Source organism: Zootermopsis nevadensis, unplaced genomic scaffold (assembly GCF_977971745.1).
Source record: "Zootermopsis nevadensis isolate Lab colony 2312 unplaced genomic scaffold, Znev_1.0 Znev_ptg000022l, whole genome shotgun sequence".
Taxonomy (NCBI): domain Eukaryota; kingdom Metazoa; phylum Arthropoda; class Insecta; order Blattodea; family Termopsidae; genus Zootermopsis; species Zootermopsis nevadensis.
This window is the reverse complement of record NW_028259154.1, coordinates 25,739,306-25,761,179: the sequence shown is the minus strand read 5'-3', so window position 1 is coordinate 25,761,179 and position 21,874 is coordinate 25,739,306. Positions and strand designations below refer to the sequence as shown.

Sequence of the window (21,874 nt, the reverse complement as noted above, 5' to 3'; positions counted from 1 at the left end):
TAGGTTCTCAGGTAGTTTATTGACGTAAAATAAATCGACGCTGTTAGCATCCGTTTTTGGCTTCCTGCTTCATCTCATTCAAAGCCTTCTGCACGAGATGCTGGAGCTGTGGGGGTAGACCGTCATCTTGTCCTGGTACGCACGTCTGGCGAGAGACGGCATCTTCCACGTATGGGCCTATAAATGTTAGAATTACTGTCTTACCAATCCCTGAAACCCAATTTTATTAAGACAGGAAAAAAATTTAAATTCCAAAAACTTCTATGATTTGCATATGCCTGTTTTAATAGTCCTAGCAGTAAGGTTAGGTTAGGTTAGGTTAACTGTAGTCAATATTGTAACTTATATAACATTCATTGGCTTCGGATTAACGATATGTTTCGCCGACTTTCAGATCCAGCACCTTTACTATTTATGATAATGATAACAGCTTCTGAAAGAACTTTCAAAGGTAAACTGGAATCATTGAAACCACAGAGGCATTGTGACTTTGCTATGATGACGCAAAATTCGACGCGTCCATACTTGACACGCTGATGAGGCAGGCATGTCACATCTCCCACCTCACACACTGTCAAGACACCCAACATACAAGACCACGTCCCAGAATACCGCCACTGACATCTTCATTGCTGTGAGGTCTTATGACTATTTCTTCTGATGCACTTACCCCTGACTGTATGTCTGCCCGACAGATGCTGCCATGATTCGCGCCCTGCAGTAACTGTATGGTCCTTCACTGACGGTCTGGACACGGACGGCGCTTTCGACACTTCAACTCTGTCAGTTGACGTGACATCACTTTGACTGCCGCCTGGATTTATCTCTGTTGCCGCAGGAGCACCCTCTGGGTCTGAAATTACACACAATACAATAATTTAATTCAACACAAAACCACCATCTTGCAAGCCACGATGGCCACAGAAAGTGATTAACAAAACAATAAACTAAATATCTCTAGGGGGCAGAGTCCCTGCTAAGCTTATTTATTTATTTAATACAGTGTAAAATGATAGGATAGTTAATGAACAATTAATTGGAAAGGATGTGGAAGGAAGCAGTTGCGGCCTAATTTAAGGTACAATCCATACATCTGCCTGCAGGGACTGAGGAAAACCACAAAAAAGCTGTCAGAATACCTAGTCTTCAGGCTAAGATTTGAACCAGGGACCTCCGAAATATGAATAAATTAATAGCTCTCAGCCAGTAAAGAAATGTTCTACCCTATTTGGAACCTGACTGTCTTTATGACTCCATGTGGTTGCATTTCAGAATTCCCAACAAAATTCCATATCATTACAGACTTAAAACACCATCTGTGCCACAAAGTGCCGACTCACGCCGAGTGTTAAGATGTATGCTGGTGATGCACTCTCCCTCCGAATCCGATCCATCGAGACGCTCCGCGGACACGATGTGACCGACTTCCCGGTCCACTTCAGAGCTGGCATAGCCTTCCAGAAGCAACTGTGACGGGAAAGCTGCCACTCGCCCACTTTGTGCCGCCAGTTCTAAGTCAGAGATGCGACTCGCCAGTATCCTACGGACCAACTCAGTTTTAGGACATGACTAAATTTGTAACTATAATAGTTGTGGGAATTAAAACTAGTACAGTGCACTAACCACTAAACCACTGTGGTGTTCCTATAATGCTTCTTCTTATAAGTCTACTTATGGTACATATGCAGCATCTTTCTAGGGTCACACGGAGTGGAGCTCACATCCGGGCTTTGTTGGAAAATGTTTTTATTTCTGCAGACACCAACAAAGAATCTAAGTAATATCTTAATTGCGACAAAAACAGTTCTAAGCACACCCGTCTCCTCATTTCGTTCTAAGTTCATTCTCCTGAACCAACTCTGAAAGCAAATGCCACCGTTCTATTTATCATTTTACAGTACTGCGGCGGCAATGGGCGGGCTCGTGCCCGGACCCTTCCGCGCACACCGTCGCGCCCTCCTACTCCCCGGGGCTTCAGCGTAACGGCCTTGCCTTCCGGCGGCCGGGTATAGGCACGGAGCTTTAGCGCCATCCATTTTCAGGGCTTGAAAATTTATTATCTTGAAGGCAAACCTTCATTTTTGGAAACAAGATAAGAAACATGAAGCCAGGTGTCAACTGTAGGCTAAGTGATTTAATATTAATTTGAGTACTCTGCAGTAATGTGAATGTGGCGTATCCTGCAGTGAAGAATTGCCGACATGTAGCAAAAGGAGTTTTCTAGGCCACATTCCTTCTTTATTTTAAATTAAATAAAGAGTTTGGTTCAGTAACTGGCATGAAATGCCTCTCACCTGTTTGCTTTCTTCTGATGAGCTAGTGCAAGAACCTTATCTCCGAGAGCCTCCAGTAAAGCAAGACATAGTGATTTCAAGTCTGACAGGGTGGCAGCAGTATTGGGCAACTGTGCTGATGTGCCTCGTTCAAGCAGCTGCTGCACTACAAATTAACAGACTTCTTTAAAATCAAATAACCAAAGTATAAGAACAGAAGAGTACCTGAAGATATTTTCCACCATTATCAAACACTCAGATTCTTAATTTAGAAACTAAACTTTCTATTATGACGGATACTCTGAATCCAAAGGCAATATGGTAAAATACACATCCTGAAATAACAGCATCAGTGATTTATGTTTTACGCTCTGCAGTAAACAGCCACAAACATTATCTAAAATGCTGTATCACATTCACGTCAGTGATGATGTAGATCAGTGGTCCCCAACGTGGTGCCCTGCGGGCGCCATGGCGCCCGCCAAGGCTTTTTTTTGGGTGCCCGTGTTGTTACGGAAAGAGGTTATACTGAATAATGAAGGCCGTTCAACCACGAACCTCATAAAATCAAAGCGCAGATCTCGACTTAACGACGCCCATCTTGACGATTGTTTGCGAGCAGCAACATCATCCTACACTCCCAAATTTGAAAAACTGGCTGATGAAATGCAGCGCCAAACATCACACTAACTTCCCACTTGAGTAATAATAATTGTATTTTTAATTGCGTGGTTTCTTGTATCATTAAACGTCGTGTTGTTTGGTGTCCATATCTTATTTGTCCGGAGAAAAGAAAATTTGGCTTTGTGCCCGCCACGATCTCATAAACTCTCAAATGTGCCTGTAGGCACAAAAAGGTTGGGGACCACTGGGATAGATGGTGGTCTTCCAGGCTATGACACCATGTGAAACAAAGTTCTTCACAAATGTTGGTATCCACTTACAAGTCCACATTGTGTCACAACCCACACGACCACTGCCGACACAAAATGCCCAAGTCCACGCGGTAATATTTTGTAGGATAACGTTGTGCTAGAGAGGACTTGGGTATGATCCACTAAATGACACTGGACGGCATATATTATCTAATGCCAAATTAACAACAAGATCGTGAGGTTCTAACATCATATAACTACGGTCTGTACTTGATTCAACGAGTATTACTTTATATTTCAATTCAAATATTAAGGTTTTTTTACAAATATTTAACCGCTTACGTACACCGGTCATGTAAAAGGAATTGCAAACTGTTCAATTGAGGTTAAATGACGGTTCGTATTGGCGACCGATATAACATTTCATCATAATGTCCTCAACCAGTGAATAATTCCTCATGTGTACAAATGAAGCTTTACTGTGAACTTGAACTCGATTAGTCACGCAAGATTTCACACATTCCTACCCACAAAGAACTTCACAACTCACCCTGTTTGTGAGACATGACCATGCCAGTGTTGTTAGTGCCAAGCTTAACGGTGCCCTTGCTGCGCTTCTTGTCTAGCATGCTCTGTTAGTACACACAAACATACGGCCACTTACTACGTGTTAGTCGTTAGAACACAGACTGCCGGGACGTAAGAGGGAGGAAGTAACAGGAAGATTGAGAAAACTGCATAATGAGTTTATAACTTTCTCTCTTCACCTGTGATGAATCACGACAATAAGAAATCTGAGTATCATAAAAGATGTCAAATTCATTGACTAACTGAATGATAGTTTCCCAAAAAGGGCCTTGTCTCATGAAATTAATCCATAACATTAAAAATACACAATAATCTGTGGATACGAAACAATATTGGAATATACTGATACCAAAATGGCCCAGAAATTTAAAGGTAGGCCAACCTTGAATTGCAAAGCTGGAGATCAAGGTACGGGAAATTTTTATATATCACAGGGCACTTAAAAAGTAAAGCTATCCCACTACACGCCATGTAGGCGCTTGGGGGGAGTGGCGGTATAGCTCCTACTCTTTCTTGACCTCGGTACCAGGTTGGGGTGAGTGGTCAGCATCATGCCCCGGCCGTGCTTTACCCCCGGAAAGGACCCCGGTACCCATTGGATAGGAGGCTGGGTGGGCCCCATAGCCGGTCTGGACGCAGAGGCTAGAGGAAAGATCCTCTGCCCCCGTCGGGGGTCAAACCCCGGTCGTCCAGTCTGCAGCCAGTCACTATACCGACTGAGCTATCCCGGCTCACATCACAGGGCACTTGGTGACTTAAGAATTGGCAGATGGGATGTGATCTACATGAGGAAGTACGCAATACTTGCCTGGTGGGAATGAGAGCAAGAACAAAAATGAGACAGGGCACTGTCATATTGTTCTCAAACATGAAATATGTCAACAGCATCAAGTATGCAGCATTTACAAAACACAAGTAAATAATTCGGATCTCACAACTGGTTAACGTAAACAGGAAATGAAGCAGTGAAACAGATTCTAATACCAGCAACGTAGATTCGTATATGGAATAATTATCTGAAATTTGAGGCCCAGAAACCTTTATTATAATTATTATTATTATTATCACTCAAGTATCTTTAGAAAATCAGCTTCACAACATAACAACTTTACTCCAAACAGACAGAGAGCTCCCAACACCCACTCGTTAGAAGGCCACAGGGGCCCAGAGCATTTCTGCACGCGGTTGTAAAGTCCCTGCACATCAAACTCAAAAGTTACATAAGCCAAAGCTGAAGAAGAACGTGAGGAGAATCGCGTGATTTCACTACCAGAGAAAAATGTTTCAAGCAAAAGCTGAGAACTCAATTGAGATAAATGATCTGCCTCATATGAGATATTTTGAAAAAAAAAAAAAAAAAAAAAATATTACAAAAAAACACGTGTATCACTTTCATGTGTGACCCACCACTCAAAACTGATCACTATATTACCTTATACTTAGAGAGAGCTTGGTTTGACATGTCTTTCTCTTCCTCTGCTTGCTGAAGTCTCTCCTTCAAATACCTGCAACATGACAAAAACAAAATTCATGTAACTGTTCTTACTTCCATAATTTCTTAACCTTCGGTGTTTCTTTACAAAATGGACTGGGTGGTCATTTAGGACTTTTCCTTGAGACACTGCCTTTACGTGGCGGAGAGATTGCGTGCCCTGTTTGAAGCGGAGAGCTATGCCGGCGGTATCTTAGCTACTGATAGGTCCAACCGTGCCGGACAGGTCAACGCTTAGGGCCCAGACGAAAGGTGTCTCAAACAGCTCCATCGGTTCTGATTGGGCGTGTGGCCGACAGCCCACCCCGTAAAAATCAATTGTTGAGAAATCTCGAGGAGGCTAAGGCCCGATGTGGGCTGTAGAGCCATTGGATGGATGGATGGTCATTTAGGGTGACTTTATATGCTAACCAGAATGACTCTCATCTTGAAGGTTATGGCGATGACCATAAGTAAAATGTCATAAAACACGCTTGACATGTACCATGAGTTTTAACACATCACTGAGGAATGTGATATGTAATTCTTCATTCCCGTGTAAGCTACATGTTCAGCCCATCTAAACCTCTTTAATTTAACAACCCCATCAATTGTCACATGAACACTACAAACAACACACACCCTTCAATTTACGTGCTACTTCTCCTCTCTCATCTCCAACTATCCTCCTCAGACGTTTTTCAGCTACGCACATGAAAATCTTATTTCTCTTCACTTTTACATAAAACTACTGGAATTCAAGGGGAGAATGCGGAAAGGCTGATTTACCAAAACTGGAGGCATTCGCTGCCAGCAGCACAATGTTCTATTCATTTATCCCTAAATATCTCCTTATTTGTTGTTGTCAATTACCTAAATTTGGTTAAATTTTTGAAGGAATTTATCTTATTATTCTATATAAAACTACAAAGATTTTCTTACTATCTCCTATAACAGCATTTGTTGACTTTCTAACAAATTATAAGCAACGTCTGTTTAAATTTCACATCAAGAGGAAGGAGAAAAAACATAACGTGCCCACACCCCACTCTCTTCCTTGCATTCTGCAGTCTTACTGCTACCAACATGACAGTACCTGTTCTCCATGACCAGTGAATCAACGTCAACCAGTTTCTTACTGTCTCCCTTCAACAAAGCGTTTAGTTCGTGGTTCAGACGATGAACTTTACACTTGTACGCATCCCGTTCTGTGACCAGCTCCTCCTTCTCATCCAGCACTGCCTGTAGGTCAGTCCTCATCTGCGTGCACTGTAACACAACACAATTTGACACCTGGCAAATGAAGACTGCGCTGTGCGTGCACACTTGCCGATTTGTGTCACTTCATCGCCGTCAGGTACCGCATGTGTAACAATATTAAATTCTGATTCAAATTTGAGACTCAGTACCTTCAAACTCAGTGTTTCCAACTGCTGAACCAATTCTTCCCTCTGATGTGCAGGGAATGCCTGATTCTCTCCCACATTTGTGCCAGGACGCTGCTGTCCTAGACTTAGACGTAGCACCTGGACAGGGCAGTCAACATGACAGTATATTACAAAGTATTCAGGAGCACTGGTCAGGCACTTGCGAGTTCACAATCAGAATAGATCAAGATCACTCTTATCCTCATAGGATCACTTTGATGTGGTGGGATGGAGGGTTGAAGTTTAACAGAACATAAAGATCATCTCATCCCAGATTAGGTTAAGATTACACTCAGCCTCATAAACTACAGGCATTAAAATTATAACATCTGGGTTAGAGGTGATTATCTCCAACAATAAAATCTTATCTTTACATATGCAGCATATACTTCAATACAGTAATGTATTAAACAATGAGTTCTGTTCTTTAGCAGCTGCATCTGAGAGTGTCTTAGTGACTGTATTTAAGGTAAAGCTACTGTCCCACAATTTTCTAAAGTTATCACATATTGACTTATGAAACAAGACAAAAAAATAATTTGTAAAATTGGACATTTCATTATTTTACTGTTCACAACATTTACACATCATAACTTCTTAAATATGAATCATAACTATAATAGTTATAATAAACATAGTCAGAGCTGGTTTACCTTGATATCCCCATGTGCATCACGGAGTTTCTGTCGTAGATCCTCCAGCTCAATCCTCAGAGCCTTGTTCTGTTCTGTGCTTTCTCCTAAAACTTGCGCCAGACTTTTGCCACATCTGCTAGAGTCCACACCATCAGGATAGAACATCATGTAATTGAAACCCTACAAGAAGAAAATAAAAGTGAAATCGTGATAATTCACTAGGAGAAAGCACACTCAACAATGTTAATAATTTCTGTGACTTAAACTTGATAACTGACATGAGCCCTCAAACATAAAACTGAAATTTCTGGCATCCTACTTTGTGCTAGCATAAGAGTTATACAACCTAACATCGTAGTTACAGGCAATCTGAAACATTTTCACTACAATTGCAAAGCTACATTATTTCGCCATCATGTCTATAAATGTTCTGCTGCACATAGCAGTCATAAAATACCACATTATCTTGATGTTAATTTAGAATAACTTATAAACAAATAACTGTAGCTTATCGTCTATTAACCATATCGTGCGATTTCTTCTTCAGCATGGAATATCGGTCCTGAAGCTGTTCTGCCATTAACTTGAACTGATCTCGTTCAGTGCGACATTGGTCAAGATCCTTACTCAGAATTAGCAAAGCCTCGGATTTGCTTTGAAGTTTACGACGCAGGGCTGAGTTCTGTTACAAAGTGGAAAATGCAAAACGGTTACAAACGTCGTCTTAACTCATGTATAAAATTGTTCAACAGTATTTGTCCAACTACGTACCTCAGCCAAGAAATTATCGACGTACTCCTCAAAGCCTACATTTCCAGGAGCATTCGCCATGACTCAGAAGCACCGATCATTCACAACACAAAAACAGACATGTGTGGCTACGTATTAATAAGACATAATCTGTCTAGTTGATTTTCAAATTGATAACAGATGCATAACCTCTCATTTACCTACTTTTAAAGCAGGGACTAAACTCCTCAGGAATGCCAAGCGTCAAAAAATTGGACGATTTTAAACTCTTCATATTGCTTTTATATATATATTGCATTATGCCTGTTAATATTGGTCTATGATAAAAAGAATTATGTCAAAGCGTTTAAAAACTCATTATTCAAACTGTAGCACCGTTAATATACAAAAATTTGCAGGCAATAAGAAAAATTTGTATGGCATTGCTTTTATTACTCTGAAGACAGCTGTGTAGCTGAAAGCACAGAGAGCCAAGACTAGTTATTCAAGCTTAAATAAAAACAGGTTCAATCTACGGTTTAGGGATGATGTAAAAATACATATTTTGATCTCACGTAACAAACAGAACACTTATTATGTTCCAAATTGTGACGACCTTCTACCTAAAACGAAACTTGCCAAATTAATAACATCGATATTTCTCTACATCAGTTGTCTTCGACACTTCTAGTCTTTTATCTGTGGCATTTAGTAACCTCTGTTTATTACGCAATTTAACCAGCCATGACGACAGCTGATCTACGTTCCCATGACGACAGCAGAGATTAACCAATGGCAAAGGGGTTCTCGATGCTTCGAGAAGCGTACGGAATATGAATAGCTAGAATTTTCTAGGTAATCCAGAAATATCTGATGGATGTAGCTTGTAGTATATAATGGGGTCGACGCGTCAAACTTGACAGTTTATTCTGAGCAAGAGAAGCAAATATAAGGAATAAGAGCAGCGAGTCAAAGTATAGCTAGTGAACAACAGGCATACAGCGAAAACATTTTAAAGTTACAGTACTGACAACAGGAAAAATATTTTCTAGAGTGAAACATGGGACCGAAAACGCCGGCTATCGGAATTGACCTTGGAACCACGTATTCTTGCGTTGGTGTCTGGCAACAAGGCAAGGTCGAGATCATTGCAAACGATCAAGGAAATCGCACTACTCCCAGCTATGTGGCTTTCAACTACTCCGAACGTCTTATTGGAGACGCCGCTAAAAACCAGGTGGCTATGAATCCCAAAAATACAGTCTTCGATGCGAAACGGCTGATCGGTAGACGCTTTGACGATGAAAAGATTCAAAGTGACATGAAGCATTGGCCTTTTACAGTGGTAAATGACTGCGGGAAGCCTAAAATCCAGGTACAATATAAGGGTGAAACACGCAAGTTTGCACCAGAAGAGATCAGCTCCATGGTACTGACTAAGTTGAGAGAGACGGCAGAGGCTTTCCTGGGTAACACAGTACGCGACGCTGTAATCACGGTGCCAGCGTACTTCAATGACTCACAGCGTCAAGCTACAAAAGACGCGGGTACCATCGCAGGCATCAACGTGCTCCGCATCATCAATGAGCCCACAGCCGCTGCTCTGGCCTATGGGCTAGACAAGAACCTCAAGGGAGAACGTAATGTACTCATCTTTGACCTGGGAGGCGGTACCTTTGATGTCTCCATCCTTACTATTGATGAAGGATCACTTTTTGAGGTTAGGGCAACTGCAGGAGATACCCACCTTGGTGGTGAAGACTTTGATAACCGACTGGTAAGCCACTTGGCTGATGAGTTCAAGAGGAAGTTCAAGAAAGACATACGTGGGAATCCAAGAGCATTGCGACGACTCAGAACAGCAGCTGAGAGAGCAAAGCGAACCCTTTCTTCCAGTACAGAGGCAAGCATTGAAATTGATGCCTTGGTTGATGGTATCGATTTCTATTCGAAAGTCTCAAGAGCACGGTTTGAGGAACTTTGTGCTGATCTTTTCCGTTCGACACTGCACCCTGTAGAAAAAGCACTGACAGATGCAAAGCTTGACAAGGGGTCGATACATGACGTGGTGCTAGTGGGTGGCTCAACTCGAATTCCAAAGATCCAGAATCTGCTTCAGAACTACTTCTGTGGGAAACAGCTGAACCTGTCCATCAACCCTGATGAGGCTGTCGCATATGGGGCAGCTGTGCAAGCTGCTATTCTGAGTGGAGACACCAGCTCACAGATCCAAGATGTTCTATTGGTGGATGTGACGCCGCTTTCCCTTGGTATCGAGACAGCTGGTGGAGTTATGACGAATATCATCGAACGTAACTCTCGCATCCCTTGCAGACAGACGCAGACCTTCACAACGTATTCTGACAATCAGCCTGCTGTCACCATACAGGTGTTCGAAGGCGAGCGAGCAATGACTCGAGACAACAATCTCCTAGGAACTTTCAATCTCACAGGCATTCCTCCAGCACCTCGTGGTGTGCCAAAGGTAGAGGTCACATTCAACATTGATGCCAATGGTATTGTGAATGTGTCTGCAAAGGACAGTAGTACTGGTAAATCAAAGAACATTATAATTCATAACGATAAAGGCAGATTGTCAAAGGAAGAGATTGACAAGATGTTGTCAGAAGCAGAAAAGTACAAGGAAGAGGATGAGAAGCAGAGGCAGAGAGTCGCAGCAAGGAACCAACTGGAAGGATATGTGTTCAGTGTGAAGCAGTCTGTAGATGAGGCAGGTAGCAAACTTAGCGAAGAGGACAAGAGGGCAGCGAGGTCAGAATGTGACAGTGCTCTGCGGTGGATGGACAGCAACACCGTGGCTGACAAGGACGAGTTAGAACACAAACTACAGGAGGTGCAGCTAGTCTGTGGCCCCATCATGACCAAGATTCATCAAGGTGCAGGTGGTGGCTGTTCTGGTCAGCAGGCAGGAAGTCAGGGACCGACTGTTGAGGAAGTGGACTAGTACTGATTTGTAACTGCTTACTTCTTTTCCACCGAAGATAGGGATTCCAAAAAATGCCAAGAAGAGACAAACGAAGGCATTTTAAATGTATGAATATAAATTATGTTCAAAGTTATTTATAAATTCTCATGTACATTTTAATTTATAAACCGATTGTTGCCAGTGAATGTGTGTTATTTAAAATGTTAAAATGTTAATGTAAAGTATGCAACTATATATGTAAAAGCTGTTTAAACTGTTATATGAGTCAATTCATTTAAATATTTGTAGGATTCTACATGCTAAAATATATTTAAATGTTACAATTAACCATGTATTTGTTTATTAGAAAGAATACTACCATATTGGTGTAGACTTTTGAGAACACAGACCCCAAAATTTGTACTTTTCAAAATACCAGACAATGGACACAGTCCAGAAATTCAGTAATAATAATTAAATATTCAGTGTTCTCAACTAATCAATAAGTTTTCTTTCCTTTTATAAAAACAAAAGTTTGATTACTGTGTTCATAAGATCCCAACACTTTTCCCTATCTCAAACCATATCAATCCAGTAGCCTGATAGCTATTTCAATTTTAAGTGGTCTTCTTGTTGAAAGATGCTTAAAAGAAACAAATGTAAACACAATGCTTCTAGAATTTAACACACCTAGGACAAGGTTAGTGTCTCCTATGCAAACACCTCCCCCACTACACTTTTAGAACTGCACAGTAAAAGAAAGAAAATCTAAAATATCACAAGCATGTCTGGCTGTTATGACATGGCCTTAACATTATGGATGATCAGAAGAAATAAGACATGTGTGCTAATTGCAGTCACATGATTTTGTAGGCATACTTAATTTCCATAACTGGTATCTCCAGTCAGTGGGGAAGTCTGTCAAACCAATTCACAAAGAACTCAGAAATGTCAATGAACTATGGTACGTGAACCTGGAGGATCTGTTTAGGTGTAGGGAACACATCAGAACTAACATTAAACGTTTCCAGAACCACCTGTAACATAGCCAAATAAACTTCATTTTGAGAGGGAAAAGAAATGAAGACTTAGAAATCATATACCAGTAGATGGGAAGACTGGTTTATTTGTTCCTTGTGTCAAAAATATGTTAATAATTACCTGAATAGTTTCAGAGTCAAGAAAGTATCTTGAATTAATTAATGCAGGTTTCTCCCCAATTGTCACAGGAAAATACACATATAAACAGGACAAAATAAATTATTATACACATGCTTCAATATTACTAATGAGTAATTATTTCATGTACTAGAGAAAATTAATATAACACAGAGGGACTGAACGTAACAGTCTCTCTAAAAACAAAAGTATTCCACATTCAATTAAACTTATACTGAATATAATTCTCATTATTGCCACATACAATTCCTGTCTAGCATTTACACTACACAATGATGATTCTTTGCTCAACAGTAATGGCCAATATGGGCTCATTATTCGGTTTGGATAGCCCTCCTGATGCACGAGGGTGCCCACTGGCACGCTTATATGTAAAGAGGCAATTCAAGGTAAACACGTTCAATCACTTCAAATGTGTGCATTTATTTTAATCATCCCAATTCCCTTTCTTAATGCTACCAGTTTCCTCTTACTAGTTACAACTTACCGCATCACCTCCAACCATACTTCCCTCACATTAATTTACTCTTAATTTATCAGTCACACCATTCTCTCTCTCTCTCTCTCTCATTTCTTTCAACTTACGCCATCTCAAACCATCTAAGCTTCAACCTGCTGTTTCCCCTTTCACTTTTTCTTCTGCCACGCCTCCATACCACATCAGCCCCACAGTCAATTTTTCTATCTGTTTCTGTGTTCTCATCCACCTTCTCCTCTGCAATGCCTGCTTCCTTCTTTGAACAGATTTTCCAGCTCGCACCTTTCACGAGTAGTCATAAAAATAAAATTCTGTCCACATCTCCCATCGGACTTCATGCAATGGTAAATAAACTTTCATTCGTCACAATAATCAACAATATTTAAGGTTCCCTTTTAATCAGTACCCAGTCTGAAGCCAAGAGCCGTACAATAATTTCTGAAGATATGGCGAATGCGTCTTTAGACTCAGTTCTGCTTCTCACAGTTCCAACTAAATTAATAATAAAATGCTTACTAAATGTAAAGAATAAATTTCTTTACATCACAGTAATTAAAAGTCACAACAGATATTTAACAACATCAGTCAATAAGTTAATACACCTATTTATTTGTTATATGCTACAATTATGAAAGACTTTAAAAGTATGAGGAGTGTTGATTCCATCAATATCAGCCACACCGACAGAATTAAGACTGCACTCAAATCGGACAACAGCACGTCGGTACTGCCGGAGACTGCGCACACAGTGACATGACATATAATAAGTTATTTCAGACAATACGAAGTCAAGTAGCCAATTATGTATGCGAGATTTGAAATTGTCATGAAGATGCTGATGCTGCTCTTCTGGGTTGTGACGCCAGGACGTGTAGGTAGATACCAACATTTCAGAGGAAGACAGGAGTACATTCCTCTGATATTTGTTGCATACCTATAGGACTACAACGCATTAAATCCCAAAAGGCTGACATTCGCAAATATGTATTAAATCTCTGTTAAACAAGTCCACGGAAATTCAAAGTGTGTATAGATCAAGCCACTCTTCAAAATCTTCTGAACATATTTAAAAATACTACTTCCTTCGCATAATGTAATACATTCCACGAGAACTACTTTCTCTGTCCAAGAGACATGAATTTTGAAAAGGTATAGAGTACAGCAACGATGGTCTATGTGATTATGAAGCAGGCTTAGAGACGTAAGAATTTGTTCAAAACAAAGGAGTGTTTTCGGTATATGAACAGCCAACAGAAGAATAAGAGTTTCTTAAAATTTTGGTCACTGCGTGTACACACACGTGAATACATATTACAGTGAGACAGTGAATGCTAAATCCAGATTATCAGATAAATGTCTTAATAATATCTCGTACAAACAGGCAAAAAATATACCATCTGCTTATAATTTGAACAGTCAATTGTATAGAAGAGAAATGGCATATCTTTCATACTGTGAAAGAGATTTTTTTGACAAATTAATTCCAGACTGGGACCAAAAAGTATCCAGAATGATATGTTTTTTTGATGTAAGTTGATATATTTCTTAAAAAACTTCTTTCACTTCCAGACATATAACAACTTCTATTCTAGCTCTGTCACTAATTTATTATTGGTTTCATTCCCAAGGAGATAAGTGAGAACTTGCATACGACTAGAATCTCATCTAACCCCTCGTAGTTATAGACAAAGAAATTCAGGTATGTGGTTCGGGTTGTACGAAGCCTACGATATGACACCAGGCTAAGGCATCTTCACATTACAGTAAATACAATACAAATGTTAACATTTCTTCGCTTAGTAATTATGAATTCGTAAAGTGCTAGAAAGTACTGAATTTTGTAAAACGTTACAAATTGAAATTATAAAATCTTATAATCCGTGGCGTAACAGCCCTCTGAGAGCCAAAGCCGACTAGCTGGCTGCCGGCCTCAAGTTCACATGCCCAAGCAGAGGTGAACGATCATCCAACCAGATACAGGATGACGCGTGGTCAGCACAACGAACCCCCAGACATTGCTAGTTTCGATGACCGGATTACGCTACCCATTGTAAATCCCCAATTTCCTCACGATGCTGGGTTGGCACCGGTCCCATACACCGGTCGGAAATCTCATGAGAAATTTCTTTTCCCCGAGACTTGAACCGGCGCACATCCGAAGCATGATGCCTCAGACAGCGTGGCTACGGCGCAGGACTAATTGCAATTATATAAAACATTAACTAAAAACAATTATTCAAATATACAAAATAAGAGACAAATGAAACTATTATGCACATGTAAATATAGAATGAGTACTGGAAACTGTGGCACAAGAAAATACTTCAAGCAGCTGCCAAATATAGTTTGGGTCAATAGAATTTCACTAATCAATTCTTTACAACGATAAATAAAAATGCCAATAATATCCTGTCATAAAATAGATACCCCTTAATTGCAAAGCTTGACTTACATGTTATGAGAAAACATGATCCCATAGAATTTTTTTTAAATGTGTACAAACCTTCAGGCATTCTTTCCTACCAGTCAAAAATTGGTCAATACTAAAGTTAATATACAAACATTATGCATACAGTGTCCACTAACCAAACATTTCCATCTAAAAAAATAAACCATTTTAAATATACAAATATAAATAGTGTTTAAAGACATTTAAGGGAGTATCGTATCACTTCTTACGAAAGGAAATTAATCTTACGCGGAACAAAAAAATCTGTCACTAAACACAAACTTAAACTTCACTTAACCTTAAAATTCACTTTGCCAATACCTTTTAGTCTATGCTGGCAGTAGTCTCCCTAGACAGATTGGTCGAGGGGGAGAGGTACCCTGGTCCTCCAGGTTGGGGGTTGGCCGCAAGGCTAACAACCTTACACCGTAAAAAGGAAGATGTTTCGAAGCCTCGATCAAAGCCTTGGACAGACGGACCTAACAGAGGACCGAATGGAAGAGGAGAATTGAGGAGGCCATGGACCGAATACGGACCGGAGAGCCACAGAAGAAGAATACCATTTTTAGTCAAAACTGTTAAATTATTATTTCAACTACTATTTTCTTAGGACCATCCTAATTCTTTTGTGCAGTAAGATGAAAGCTACTTTACCCTGTATAATTCCTGAAACACTACCATCCTGACTCTCAGAGCAGAGACCATACAAAATACCAAAGTGCACTCGGCAATATTAATTAATAAATAAAACTACTGGTAGACTGTGCGAGATACATAAGACATTTCACCGAGTGATAATTATTTCACAAGGGAAAGAATAAAGAAATAAGAAGTGGGAAAGGATTCGGAGTATGAGGGCTTACACAGGAATTATTATTATTTACATTTCCTCAGCCATTATGAACAACGATGGTTATGAAGTCTACACAAATACTCTTTCAGTAAGCCTAGTAATTTCCATCGCTATAAGTTTGTCAGTTTGTGGCTTCTTTTTGAGGAGTCCTTCATGTTCTTCTGACACACCTCAAAGTGATCTAGGAACTTGAGATGGAGTCTCGGAGGAAATACCTGCCCACAACCCGGGCAGATTACGTCCTCCTGAGTCTGGGTCGCAACTCCCTCCTCAGAGTATCTTGCCTTCCACGGGACCGAACCTTTTCGAACGTTTGACGTGGTAACGTTACTCTCTGATTTCGTCAGATTTCCAGATGATAACGTCTTGAACGACTTCTTCTCTTCAAAAACATCTTTTGTGAAATTGTAGGTCACTGGTGGACCTACCACTGAGGACAAACCTGAATCAAGAGACCATTGGGAAATCGCTGGATTCTCCTCAATCTCGCTACCAAACTGTATCTTCTCAGATATCGGCAAGGACGACGACTTGACAACCGATCTCTGCGAGAAGGACGTGACGGCAGCCAAACCACTGGCGCTAAAGCCAATGGTCACACCACTGGCTGAAGAATCCATTGACTTATCATCTGCCGTAAGGTTGCTGCCACTATTGGCAGGGGAGACGTGTAATACGGAGTACCTGTACTCGTGCCCCGAGTCGTCCTCAGGAGCAATGTTAAGCTCCAAAGCTTTCTCTCTTCCTTCTACTATTTCAGCACAGGAGCTTGCTACTTTAACTGTATGGGATAGATTGTTGTTGCCATCTGACTTTGTTCTGTGCATTATTTCCTCCTGAACGTCCTCATTAAGTGACAAAGGCGGAGGAGACTCGTCCACAGACGAAGATCTGGACCTCGGCATCTCACCACGAGATACTGCAGTTTTCTCTAAGTCATCACCAACCGCTTCATCACCATCAGTCACAAGGTCATCACCAAAATACACGGTTGTTCCTCTGGACAGGAGGTGACCCTGCGGGAGAAAGACAAATGACGTTCAAGAAATTATTCCCCAGATATTTTTTAACCCCCACTTAATGGTACCTAGACCTTGTTGTCGTGGTGGGGTTTGAGTACCTCAGTGACCCCAAGAGCTACTGGTAGGGCCTCCCTAGCCAGATTGGTCCAGGGGGAGAGGTACCCTGGTCCTCCAGGTTGGGGGTTGGTCGCAAGGCTAACAACCTTGCACCATAAAAAGGAAGATGTTTCGGAACCTCGATTAAAGCCTCGGACAGACGGACCTAACAGAGGACCGAATGGAAGAGGAGAACTGAAGACGTGACGGACCGAATACGGACCGGAGAGCCATAGAAGAAGAAGAAGAAGAAGAAGAAGATATTTTTGAGCATGGACAATTGATAATAAACATATAATACCAGACTTGAAATTTTTCTGCTTCTTGACAAACTGAAACACAGGGTTGAAACATTTCAACCGTGTTTCAGCACGAAGCGACGCTTCACACATTAACAATACATGGGGACGAATGAAAACTCACAGACATGGGTTTGTCCACCCATCCGCTCTTTCTCTTTTAAATGACTCTTAATGTGCTATGGTCTAGAACAGTGGTATTCAACCTTTTTTTGTTCGTGTACCCCCAGATATAATTTCTCTTCAACTTTGTACCCCCAAAGTTGTTGATGTATAATTCAAGTTATACATAGTATATAATCTACATCTAAAATAAATTAAATAAATTGGATTACTGATTATTCAGTGTATATCATAAAATAATATATATTTTTTTAAATTTCACGTACCCCCTAAGATGTCTTCGCGTACCCCAGGTTGAATACCACTGGTATAGAGGGTTCTACTGCATTTTGCTTTTACAACTTCTAACAGAACACACCCTTCAGTTAATACTTTGACTAACCTAACCTAACCACATGGGCACCTGCTATCTATTTACGATGTGAGAGGACTTCATACAACAAATGTCAACTCTGATGAGTCGGGTGTTTGATCAAATGATCATTTCGATGACTGAGCAGTCGTATCAAACAACTGTTGGAATTTAGTTTGATACACAACTGTAAGTTTCGGTAGCAGAGTACGTGTTTTTCAAGAAAATGGGGGGAGGGGAGAAATAGAAGAGAAGAACAACAAAAATGTTTCAAGAAATTTAAGAAGGAGGTACAACACCGTCTAATGTATCTGATATGAATTGCAAACAAAGACAAAATAAAAAAAGACTATTTTTTTTTACTTTTCTTTCAATTGGTCTCTTCCATTTAGATTCTCTGACCACAATTTTGTATACATCTCTAATCTCTCCCATACGTGCTATATGCTAATCGCCGCCTCATTCGCCTGATCAGATCCAGGCAAAATATAATAAAAAATGGCTTATCAGAATTCTCAGCTAGCTGGAGAGATGTACATACAGAAGCGCAAGGAAGATGTACCGAAGTTCTGTAGGTTTTTGGGTTTTCCCTGTGACAGTGGCTGCCAGCTGTTGCAGCGCCGCAATGGCCGGCTTCGCACGCGTAGGCGGCGCAACAGTGAACGCAGTGGACAAGCTGCTTGTGCGGTCGCCCTTCCCTCAGCTGCGGAACACAGAACGGCACAAGCTATTAAAACCAGAGCAGCATATATTTCGTTACGGAGCGATGATACCAATGATTACATTAAATTTTACGCTTCCTCCTCATCTATCAATATGTAATGACGCAGAGAATGAATAAGAATTATGTGACGACGAAATATGAAGCACTTTACAGCAAAGCCCATGATAAAGTTGATAATGCATCCAGCACCTTGAGTTTCAAACTGTGGACATCCCTCTTCAACTCCTTCACCAGGCGCTCCAACGCAGCCTTGTCATGTAACGCTTGCTGTTTCTCGCTGCGCTCTGCCTCCCAGTCGTCACGGTGCGCCTTCACTTGAAATTCCAGTACTTCCACGTGTTCCCGGTGCTCCTGCTCCAGCCGTTCCAACTGCTTCTGTAGTTTTTCAAGTTCCTCCTTCAGGGACGCGTTCTCGGCTTGCACGTCTTCCAAAGTCTTGTGATGGCCTGGCGTTACCTGACAATGCAGAGGCGTGTGATTAAGAGTCAGTAAAAGATTCATTAAACATTACATGAGATATCACTCGATCACGTGTCACAAAATATTGTTTGCGGTTACATCTCTCATCAGCGTAACATATCGATCTGTTTTACAGCTTCCCTCGGACCAATTTAATTTAAGAATTATTTCTGGCTACTGAAGACACAAAATTCAGGTAAATTAGTCAGAAGTCATTTAAACCGAGAGAGAAATATTTGACTTATCCCACAGAAACCTCGCCGTCGCCAATCTGTCCTAACTGTCCGATCTCTAAGTTAGTCGCATAACCGGTTCTTAACCTCACATTACTAGAGGATGCATTTATTTGAGGGAAAACACTTTTGTGCAGATATCTAACAACGTTCCGAGAGGTGGCAGACGGCAACGAGCACCTCTGAAGGCATACAAAACTTCTCCTCAAGACTGAACTGCAAAATGGCTAAAGTATTCTTCTGGTAGCATCTCAACGTCATGGGCTATAAGAACCACCGTAACAAGACTGGCTCCAGGGACCACCGTCCCCTATCCGAGCGCCGGGCAAGCGGTTGGAACGCGCCAAACCTTACCCCATCATCCGACGTCAATGTTAAGAATGAACGTAACTTTAAATGTCTCTTCATTACGTGTGTTCATGTGCAACGACAATTCTTACTCAATTAGCTCAAGACGTGGGACGTCTTGCGTGTTATACCAACGTCAAACTTCCAAGGAGTAGTTACCTGCTGCACGGATGGAAATGCTCTGCATTCAACGATCTTATTCATCTGTTCCTGCTGCTCCTGTATGGTGGACAGAAGACGCTGGACGTACATCTGCCTGTCATTGTTGTATTTTTGCCAACGCTTGTTCACCTCCGTAACCTGCGCCAAAAATTGATTACTTCCTAATTTTTCAAAATAACAGCTCTATTATTACACATATTATTAACATATTCTAACATTAATTAACCGACATAATAGCCTTTAAGTAGGCCATGTCATAGGTCAGATGACTAAGGCACTGGCTCTTCACCAAGGAGACCCGGGTTCAATCCCAGATCACTTCACATCAGATAAACAGTGAATTTTTTACAGGAAACTGCCCACATAGATAATGACCTTACGTTAACGCACAGTGACCTGTGATCAAAGACTACACTATTGAGAATAAAAAAAGAGTAAAATGTTTAATATTGTTTCTTATATACTTCGAGCAAAACCTCGAACACCTACGAAATACTCACATCTGTAATTACTGCTTGCAACTTGTAATTTTCTTCCTGAACAGCTCTGAAGTTTTTCTTGAGCTCATCAACTTCTGTCATTGGACTATCACCGTTGCTCTGTAACACAGATACGATAAATGAGTAAAAGCCTTCGTTAAACACCACGAGGATGCACTCCGAAGCCTGTGACTATAATTCCATTACTTACGAACAGAATGTCACGAGATAAAAAGAAAAGAGATGATAATTTCTCCAGATCACAAAACAAAACTGCGATAATACCAAACATAGTTCACGTGGCCGAATTTATGTTGGTATGAAAACAACAGATCCCTGAGAAATGTTGCCAAGAGTTTGGATGAATGTTTGCTTCAGTGGTAAAAGGGTTCATGTCATCTCCATGTTTGTTACAAAGACAACACTGTCTTTATTAAGTACTAATGTAGAAATAGGGGTGTCAAAACTGTTTTCAACCCCAAATTTAAGGAACACGACTGCGGGCAGAATGTGCCTCCAGTCACGATGACGAGGACTGCCTGCCCTCTGGAAAGGTACGTCATGCAGTCTGGGTAAGAATTTTACTGATGTTTTTTTAGACGTGTTTACTGCCTCCATCATCAGGGCGATCGCCTTAAGCACCTCTGAAAACTAGCAGACTACATGTCGCAACATCCAACATGACTGTCATTTGTTTTATTTGTTGCCGTGAGAACCTAAGATCTCACCTATTAAAGAAACAGTTCTCCCACAGTTGCTGAAGCCTGACTGAGAATATTCGTATAACCTGGATTCTGACATCCATAGGGAAAATGAAATGGCAATTTGTTGCGGTATTTTTATGTAGAGTCTAAATACGATATCGACCTCCCATGAGAAGTAGGCAGTGATTGGTCTTCTGTCGCAACAAGGAAAAGTGCGCAGGCCAATCCGCGACTGGAACAAACAGATCAGGATGAGACAGGTCTGTGGTACTTCCTCAAGACAGCACTCAGAAAAAAACAGGGGAAGGGGGGGGGGGTTTGCCCGTCGGAATGATCTGCCAAATCGTAACAAAGCAGCGTTCATCACACCCCGATTTTTAGACGGTCAGGAGAGGAGCATTTTCATTGCCACAACAAAAACAACGAACGCCTCGTTCTGTCCGTTCGTGAACGGGGTTTTAGTAATATTTCAAATTGCGTAAACAGGAAATGTCATCTCGGCCATCACGAATAATAATAATAAAAAAAGTGGTTGCCATATTACTTGCGATTTAAATGCAGTCTTATATTTATTTCCATAAACATTCGACAAATTGAACAAAAAAAACTACGTAAAATGATAGTATTTTGAGAAATTACCTATTTAACATTACGTAACTTAATATGAACCTTTTTAAACATCTAAAAGAACTATAACATTGTTTATATGACCCTAATGTGTTGAAATACAGCCACGGTTGTCTAGCGGTTAGAACGCTGGCCTTGTAATCCTGGGGTCTCGGGTTCGATTCCCGGCGGTGCCCGAATTTATAACTTGTGTTGGGCAAGGCCGTGGTCTAGGCAACACGGAGTTTTCCTCCGGGGGCTTCCCCGGTTTCTCCGTGGCATCCCAACAATTACTCCATTCACACACAGAAGAAGGCAATGGCAAACCACTTCTGGATCATCTGCCAAGAACGTATATGAACAGGTCCCAGTCCGAGAAAAGGG

General features: G+C 41.0%; 3 protein-coding genes across 13 annotated transcripts in view; 1 reads left to right on the top strand and 2 right to left on the bottom strand.

Moving 5' to 3' along the window:
• On the bottom strand, positions 1-8,690 carry LOC110839178 (coiled-coil domain-containing protein 149). Of its 2 annotated transcripts, XM_087353683.1 has the most exons (11): positions 8,041-8,690; positions 7,793-7,951; positions 7,288-7,449; positions 6,617-6,733; positions 6,304-6,476; positions 5,169-5,241; positions 3,699-3,780; positions 2,295-2,439; positions 1,341-1,540; positions 671-853; positions 1-177 (listed from the first exon to the last, which is right to left on the bottom strand). In XM_087353683.1, the coding sequence occupies exons 1-11, from the start codon at positions 8,098-8,100 to the stop codon at positions 44-46; spliced, it is 1,488 nt and encodes a 495-aa protein (XP_087209809.1). In that variant the 5' UTR covers positions 8,101-8,690; the 3' UTR covers positions 1-43. The 2 variants fall into 2 exon arrangements, with proteins under 2 accessions (XP_087209809.1, XP_087209810.1); XM_087353684.1 differs by lacking the exon at positions 3,699-3,780 and having other exon boundaries at positions 2,295-2,434; positions 8,041-8,688.
• A 93-nt stretch (positions 8,691-8,783) lies between these two features.
• LOC110839156 (heat shock protein 70 A1) lies at positions 8,784-11,272 on the top strand. The gene has a single exon (XM_022083061.2). It carries the CDS (start codon positions 9,059-9,061, stop codon positions 10,961-10,963), a length of 1,905 nt encoding a protein of 634 aa, XP_021938753.1. The 5' UTR covers positions 8,784-9,058; the 3' UTR covers positions 10,964-11,272.
• A 758-nt stretch (positions 11,273-12,030) lies between these two features.
• Positions 12,031-21,874, bottom strand: part of LOC110839157 (uncharacterized) — a 42,022-nt gene continuing 32,178 nt past the window's right edge. For 8 of the 10 annotated variants that reach the window (XM_022083062.2, XM_087353678.1, XM_087353679.1 and 5 more), the window contains 5 exons: positions 20,202-20,300; positions 19,699-19,839; positions 18,689-18,955; positions 18,317-18,478; positions 12,031-16,899 (listed from right to left, as the gene is read on the bottom strand). In XM_022083062.2, coding sequence (XP_021938754.1) covers positions 15,994-16,899; positions 18,317-18,478; positions 18,689-18,955; positions 19,699-19,839; positions 20,202-20,300 — 1,575 coding nt within the window. In that variant the 3' untranslated portion in view covers positions 12,031-15,993. Of the gene's footprint in view, positions 16,900-18,316; positions 18,479-18,688; positions 18,956-19,698; positions 19,840-20,201; positions 20,301-20,908; positions 20,934-21,874 lie in introns of those variants that run through there. The other 2 variants (XM_022083067.2, XM_087353682.1) reach the window with 2 other exon arrangements.

What these genes read in the sequence shown, in the direction of transcription:
- LOC110839178 (XM_087353683.1), bottom strand. Translation starts at nt 8,100, where the DNA reads ATGGCGAATGCTCCTGGAAATGTAGGCTTTGAGGAGTACGTCGATAAT. An exon ending in AGAAGAAATCGCACGATATG is followed by an intron (nt 7,450 to 7,792) that starts GTTAATAGACGA and finishes TTCTTCTTGTAG; the next exon opens with GGTTTCAATTACATGATGTT. An exon ending in CATCAGAAGAAAGCAAACAG is followed by an intron (nt 1,541 to 2,294) that starts GTGAGAGGCATT and finishes GTTGGTCCGTAG; the next exon opens with GATACTGGCGAGTCGCATCT.
- LOC110839156 (XM_022083061.2), top strand. Translation starts at nt 9,059, where the DNA reads ATGGGACCGAAAACGCCGGCTATCGGAATTGACCTTGGAACCACGTAT.